At 38.9% G+C, this 8,143-nt stretch overlaps 1 gene segment (V, D, J or C); it reads right to left on the bottom strand.

Annotated features, from left to right (window-relative positions):
* Window positions 1–2,540: 2,540 nt before the first annotated feature.
* LOC119807193 lies at window positions 2,541–3,066 on the bottom strand. The segment is given in 2 exon segments: window positions 2,541–2,863; window positions 2,991–3,066. Coding segments are annotated over 2 exon segments (378 nt in total).
* Window positions 3,067–8,143: the final 5,077 nt, after the last annotated feature.

Raw genomic sequence — 8,143 nt, 5'->3', positions numbered from 1 at the left:
GAAGCTACAATAGAGGAAACAGACTAATCAGTCAAAGAAAACATTAAATCTAACAAAAGCATAGAAAAAAGTTCAAGAATTATGGGACACCATGAAAAGTCCGAACTTAAGAATAATAAATATAAAAGAGGGAGAAGTCCAACTCAAAAGCACAGAAAATTTATACAAAAAAATCAAAGCAGAAAACTTTCACAACCTAAAGAAAGATATGCCTATGAAGATCCAAGAAGTTTACAAAACACCAAAACACTAAACATACAGAATAAATAAAAGTATTAAGAGCTACAAAGAAAAAAGGCCAAATAACATATAAAGGCAGACCTATCAGAATTGCACCTGATTTCTTAATAGAAACAGTGAAAGCTTAAAGGTCCTAGTCAAGTATTATTTAGATGTTAAGAGATCATGGATGCCAGCCCAGACTATTGTACCCAGAAAAACTTTCATCTATCATAGATGTACAAAGTACAGAATAAGATAACCCATGACAGAACCATATATTTAAACAATACCGCACCCAAAAAAAGCCCTACGCAAATTACTAGAAGGAAAACTCCAACCCAAGAAAGTTAGTTACATCCACAAAAACACAGACAATAGATTATCTCACAGCAGCAAATTGCAAAAAGGAAAAACACACACAATAACGTCACCATCAATAAAAACTAAAAAACAGGAATATCCTTCAATATAAATGGACTCAATTCAGCTATAAAAATGTAGGCTACCAGATTAGATGAAAAGACAAAATACTATGTCTACTGAATACAAGAAACACACCTCAACCTCAAAGACAGACATGACTTCAGAGTAAATGGTTGAGAAAAAAATTTTCCAATCAAATGTATTAGATTTCTAAGAAACAAGCTGGTGTAACTATCACAATATCTAACAAAATATACTTCAAACTAAAATCTAACAAAAGAGACAAAGGGCATTTCCTATTAGTCACAGGAAAAATCCAGAACAACAAGAGGAAACAACTCTGAGATTCCATCTTACACCTGTAAGAATGACCGTGGTCAAAAACAGTGATGATAACATATGCTGGAGTGGATGTCAGTGGAGTAAAGGGAACACTCCTCCAATTCTGGTGGGTACAGTCCCTTTGGATGTCAGTGTGGCAATTTCTCAGAAAATTAGGAAACAATCTAACTCAAGACACAGCTATACTACCTTTGGGTTTATACCCAAAGGATGGTCGATTGTACTATAAGGACATGTGTTCAATTATGTTCATAGCAGCATTGTTTGTCATAGCCAGAACATGGGAACAACCTAAATAACCCTCAACTGAAGAGTAAATAGGAAAAATATGGTACATTACACAATGGAGTACTATACAGCAGAAAAAATAATGACATCTTGAAATTTGCAGGCAAGTGAGACGATCTTGGAAACAGCATATTGAGTGAGGCAACCTACACCCAGAAAGACAAATATTATATGTACTTACTCATAAGTGGCTTTTAGTCATAAAGCAAAACGTCTACAATTCACAATCCCAGAGAACCTAGACAACAAGAGGACCCTAGGATAGATATGCATGGATCTAATCTACATGGGAAGTAGAAAAAGACAAGATTTCATAAGTAAATGGGGAGCAACGGGACCATGGGAAAGTGTGTAAGTGGAGTAAAGGAAGGGAGGGGAGTGGAGAAAAAATATAAAACTCAATGAAAACAATAAAAAGAGCTAATTCAAAATCTTTGTTGAGCCATAATGTGAAAGGAAAGGAAGGAATGCCATGACATGTATATAAACTTTTTTCTTTTCTTAATATTCAAGTAAATTGATGCTCAAAATTTTCAAGAAGGCAGAGTGCTAACTTAATTTGCCTTTCTAATAGGATGACTGTTATATACCTGGTGCTGGTAAATTCTGCACCATGTATATAACTATGTATCTTTTCTCAGAAAAATATGCATTTATGAGCTCCCAAATTGCATCTAAAAGTCAAAAAAACACAGTCCAATTTCTTCTAGCAACTGCATACAGAAGGATAAAAGTAAATGCTTTAGAATTACTGTTGTGTTGTTTCAGGCAGATGAGAGACTTGGTACTCAAACCCTGGGTTACAAGCCAAGTATCAGGAGCACATGTTTACCTGATCCTCATGTTCTTTGGTAAATGAACTCTAACTTCTCTGTAGGAAGAATATCCTTTACTTATATTGCTAAATTTCCTAAACACCTGACATCACTTCAGAATATTAATGGCAGCAGAATAGATTTCAAATTCTAGTTTCTTGCATTTATGGTGTTTTGTGCTTTGTTTCATGATCTCAACTGAATATACAACTCAGAACACTAAGTATTATAACCTGTATATTTACTGAATTTGTGAGGATAGTAATTCTTTTTGTGTTGCTGACAATGAAAAGATGATGAATTGGGACTTGTGAGATTTGCTGACTGCTTACACTAAAATCCCAGTTTTTTTTAATGGTACCCAGTGCCTGACAAACATTCTCAGTTGATTCAGACACCAGGAGAAACAGAGAGCCAGGCCAGACTCATACATCTGCCTCTCTAGATAGTTTATGACATGACATGTATCACTGTGGGAGGAGTATCATAACCTTGCTGACAGTAATAAATAGCAGTATCTTCTGCCTCCAGACTGCTGATTGTGAGAGAAAACTGTGTGCCAGACCCACTGCCACTGAACCTAGATGAGATCCCATCTTCTAAGTAGCTTGCCTCATAGATGAGGAGTTTAGGAGCTGTCCCTGATTTCTGCTGGTACCACGATAATCCAGTATCAACGTCCTCACTAGCCTTGCAAGTGATGGTGACTCTGTCTCCCAGAGATGCAGATAGGGATGATGGTGTTTGTGTCATTCGAATGTCACATCTGCCACCTACAATTAAATACACACACACAAAAACATAGCCACTGAGTAAGCATGTGGCAAGACAAACTATCTGATTAATCAATCAGGATTCTCCAGATAAGCTAAGAAAATAACCGTTGTTGTGCTTCCTTACCTGGGAACCAGAGCAGCAGGAAAACTAGGAACCGAGTGGAGAACCCCATGTCCATGCTTGACCTGGTCACAACTGACTACAGCACAAACTGACAGTCCTATGAAGAAGTCCTCAGGGAAGTGGGCTGTGTTCTGAGCACATGCAAATCACCAGGGCCTATGCACAGCTGCAGGGCTGGTTCAGTTCAGTAATTCAGTAAGGAATCAGGGTTCTCAGGTGTCTCAGGACAGACCAGGGATGAGTACATTTTTGTAAAATGAATGTGTGTTTCTCTGGGAACAAAAAGGGCAAAATACAATCTTGAGTCTTCAGAGGTGTGTCCTTTAGAATATTCCTTGTTTCCTCATATTATTTCTTTTGTGCAGTTCTATTTAGGACAGTATCATTCGTTATGGCACAATCTCAGAGGTTCATAACCTCTATGAACCTAATAAGACTCATAGAGCTGTTTTTTGTTTGTTTGTTTGTTTGTTTTTTCCTTTTTTTTTCGAGACAGGGTTTCTCTGTGGCTTTGGAGCCTGTCCTGGAACTAGCTCTTGTAGACCAGGCTGGTCTCGAACTCACAGAGATCCGCCTGCCTCTGCCTCCCAAGTGCTGGGATTAAAGGCGTGCGCCACCACCGCCCGGCTAGAGCTGTTTTTTATAACTGTCAGCATTATGGGTGGCCGATTTTCTTTCTTTTAAAGATAAAGGGTGAGAATAGGTCAGAAGGAAATTAGAGTGTTTTACTAAGAAGGAAGATGAGTTTACATCCATGAAAGTCTTCTGGGAAGGACTTACTCTGATGATGGGTGAGGTAGACATCAAGGCACTATTGTTAGAACATGATGATGACCACTGAAGGAGTATCAGAGTAATATATTTTTGTGGGAATATGTCAGAAAGATGTTTGCAAGAGTAGTATAAGTACTAATAACAATGAAACATTTGTTTTAATTTGGAAAACTGAACAAATATACAAGTTAATAGAAGAAAGTAAAAGCAATTAAATATTGATAAAAAGGCATTTTATTTTTCAGAAATTTATATGTGAATAGTGCATTTACATAATTTATTCCTGTGCCTTTCTGTTCCAACCTTTCCCCCCTACCCCGAACTTCCTTCAATTGATGGCCTCTTCTCTCACACACACCATTGAATTATCTTAGTGTTGTTCCTATGTGGTTTTATTTAGTGATGTGGGAGAGTCTTCTGTTTGAGTTGATTTCATTGGCTAATAAAGAAACTGCCTGGCCCATTTGATAGACCGCCCCTTAGGTGGGTGGAGTAGACAGAACAGGAAGAGGAAGTGAGGTAGAAGGATCAGTAAGATGCCACGCCTCTCCTAAGTTAGGCAGACTGCCGTGCCTCTCCTCAGAGAGAGATGCCAGATGCGATGAAGCTCCAGCCCAAGATGGACATATGCTAGAAACTAAACGGTAAGGCACCACTTCGTGGTGCTACACAGATTATTAAATATGGGTTAATCAAGATGTGAGTAAGAGGCTGAAAATAATGGGCCAGGCAGTGTTTAAAAGAATACAATTTGTGTGTTATTATTTTGGGGCATAAGCTAGTCAGGAGGCCGAAAGCAGGGCGGCGGGAATGCAGCCCACAGCCCATCACTACAGAATGGCGCCCACGTGGATAACTGAATCCACAGAATGTTTGTGAAAGCTTGAGAAAGAATAGAGTAAAGCATGTTTTCTTGATAGCAGCAATTTCTCGGATTTGAGCAAGCGCTCTCATCTAAGAGAGGCTTCCTGACTCAGCTTTAGCTACAAAACCCTGCAGCTCTTTTAAGAGGTCCTGCTACGAAACACTTAAATGGCGTTGATAAAAGCTGACTGCATGCTTGTTTGTTTTCAGCCGTAGCAGGAAAAAAGTTGTGCTGTTTTAAAATGCCGGCTTTCTGGGTCATCCTGCCAGGGCAAACTCTGACTCTTTCAAGCAGGCGGTCCTGACTATGGAGCTTTTGAGTGTTGTTTAACACTGTTCCAGCTTGCTTGCTGGCAGGGACCTTGAACCGCCAAAGAGTTGTGGTACCTCTGCCATGAGGCTGGAAAGCTAGGGAATGGGCTGGATCTAGCCGCCAAAGTCACGGCTTTAGTCCTACTGATATTGTTTGGTAAAGTAAAGACTCATGTAGTCAGAAAGAGAGATATACAGTAAAAGAAAAATTCAAAGTTGAAGAAAATGTCTAAGTGGTTTACACTGTGTTAAAAATATATGCAGGCTAAAGGTTAAAGTTCTTAAAAAAAAAAGGAAGTAGTTTGTTGTGGTGGTACACACCTTTAATCCCAACACTTGGGAGGCAGAGGTAGATTGACCTCTGTGACTTCAAGGTGTGGCAGGACACACCTTTAATCCGAATGCCTGGGAGGCAGAGATGGAAAGATCTCTGTGAGTTCAAGGTGTTGTAGCACACACCTTTAATCCCAGCACTGAGGAGGCAGAGACAGATGGATTTCTGAGAGTTCAAGGACAGCCTGGTCTACAGAGTTATTCCAGGACAAAGATATACAGAGAACCTGTCTCAAAAAATAAAAGTTAAAATAAAGCCACACAAAGATGGAAAATACACAGAGAATCTTGATACTGTATGCTATTATGCTCTTTTTGAATTGTTTGAATGCTGAGGAAGGAGCAACAGCTGCTAAAAGATATTTGTTTACAAATGCTGCTGAACTAATCCAAGAAAGATATCTTGAAAATACCTTGACTTTAGAATTTGGATCTAAGGACATGATGCTTTGGAAAGGAGTTTCTTTTGTTTTTACAGAAAATGAGACCATGTGGATTGCTTCTATCCCAATATGGTATGATAGACCACGCCCTCCTGAAAGGTTGCTGTGAACACCTTCAGAAAATTACTTCACCCAACTGATGACTGAGATGAACCTGGCACACAGGTTACACCATGAAAGACCTAATTAACAGCACCCCCATTCAGCAGGAAGCAGTTTGGAGAGAAATAACTACGCCCATATTCCCAAATATTGTTTATAAATGTTCTTTTACATTTAAAGGGGGAGATTATATAGATATGAATAATTTACATTGGTATAAATTTTGCCTTATTGATAGAAATTTAAGGTCTATTTTGTTATATGTATATGTATTTCTAATAACGATTAAGGTATTGTGATTGTGTAGTTCGTTTAAAAATGTAATGTATAATTAGGAAATATAGGTTGCTAATGAATAATCATTGATAATAGTTAAGCTTGTAGTCATGTTAGTTAGATTTTCTAGATATATAGAGATATATTTCAGTTAGATAGGCATACTTCATATCTTCCAAAGACTACAGAATATTGCATTTTAAATGTCTTAATAACTTAGGGTTTTTCATGACAATGAGACATGTCTGCTCCTGGCAGCACCAATCTACTTCAAGAGGAAGATGGGCATCGAAGAGGCTCCTTATTGAGTTTGATAGCCATTTGGGCAAGAAACTGCTTTTGCCTGGACTATTGCATAAACTGGACATAGAGAACCCTCAGAGAGAGCACTGCTGAACTTGTCTAAAAGTGAGATGATCTTTCGGGATTCCTGATTCATGAAAGAGTCTGCAAGACATTCTGCAGGACACAGCAGAAAGTGACCGAACTGTCTTTGAAATTTCTTGCTTTATGTAAATGTCTGCTGGAAACTATGGGCCTGAAGGCCGAAGATGGATGCCCCAACGGTACAGAGGAACTTTGGGTGACTGTCCAGGCAGCGAGATGTCTCTGTCATTTCTAGAGTTTTGTAAGTTGCTTACTTCTTATTTACTTAGGTAATATTATATCCTTCTGGAGTCTTTGATGGAGTTGAAGAATGGATAGATAGTTAAAGTTTTCCTTTGTTATGATAAAGATAAAATGGATATAAGTATTGTAACTAATTCTTACTTGATAACTATTTTGTTAAATGTAATTTTACTATGTTAAAGTTAAAGCCTTTCTTTTATTGTTTAAACAGAAAAAGGGGAAATGATGTGGGAGAGTCTTCTGTTTGAGTTGATTTCATTGGCTAATAAAGAAACTGCCTGGCCCATTTGATAGACCGCCCCTTAGGTGGGTGGAGTAGACAGAACAGGAAGAGGAAGTGAGGTAGAAGGATCAGTAAGATGCCACGCCTCTCCTAAGTTAGGCAGACTGCCGTGCCTCTCCTCAGAGAGAGATGCCAGATGCGATGAAGCTCCAGCCCAAGATGGACATATGCTAGAAACTAAACGGTAAGGCACCACTTCGTGGTGCTACACAGATTATTAAATATGGGTTAATCAAGATGTGAGTAAGAGGCTGAAAATAATGGGCCAGGCAGTGTTTAAAAGAATACAATTTGTGTGTTGTTATTTCGGGTTTTAAGCTAGCCGTGCAGGAGCCAGGGCGGCAGGAACGTAGCCCGTCTGCTCCTCACTACAATTTAGGCTGTCCACTGGGGATGAGAAAACCAATAAGAAATTCATCCCTGGAGAAAAGAGTATTTCGCAGAGGTCATAGTTTCCCTGTCACTCTTCATCTAGGGACGACACCTTGGGAAATTTCCACATTCATGTCATATGTTAACAGGAGTTCTTGTTTAGGCAATCATACAGTTGAGATTTCCCAGGTGCAGATTTCTTGATATGTCCTCAAACACTTGGGAGGCTTTGTCAATTACTTCAGTTTCTTCTTCTGAAATATTTCCTGAGCTTTAGATTGAGGCGTTTTGTTGTAGATTTATCGGTAGAGGATTGTAGCTTTATCAATTGTGGCTGGACTCCTCATGGTCACTTATGCTCTCTATTTAAACAGTTATATATCTCTTCTTTATATAATTTATTGTTTTTAATCCCTACTCTCCTTCTCCCCCTCCCCTTTCATCCTCCTGCTTTGTTCCCCATGCTCCCAGTTTACTCAAGAGAACTCATATATTTCTGTTTCCTTGGTCAATTCATGTATTTCTTTCATAGGGCCTTCTTTGTTGTCTAGATTCTCTAGGGTTCTCTTACAATTGTAGATGAACTAGTTCCTTTGGTGGAGAATTCCAAGTCAGTTCTTGACAGAGTTCTCAAATTTGAACCAAATGTGTGGTGTCTTACTTAGCTTCGAATTCTGGGTGGGAACCAAGGACAACTGCAATAGCATTGATTTGAGAACCTCTAGGACTCCTCTGAAAATAGCTCAAAGGGTGGTCTTCCATAT

This window comes from Arvicola amphibius, chromosome 2, assembly GCF_903992535.2.
Source record: "Arvicola amphibius chromosome 2, mArvAmp1.2, whole genome shotgun sequence".
Lineage (NCBI taxonomy): Eukaryota > Metazoa > Chordata > Mammalia > Rodentia > Cricetidae > Arvicola > Arvicola amphibius.
This window is presented reverse-complemented; position numbering and strand designations above follow the sequence as displayed.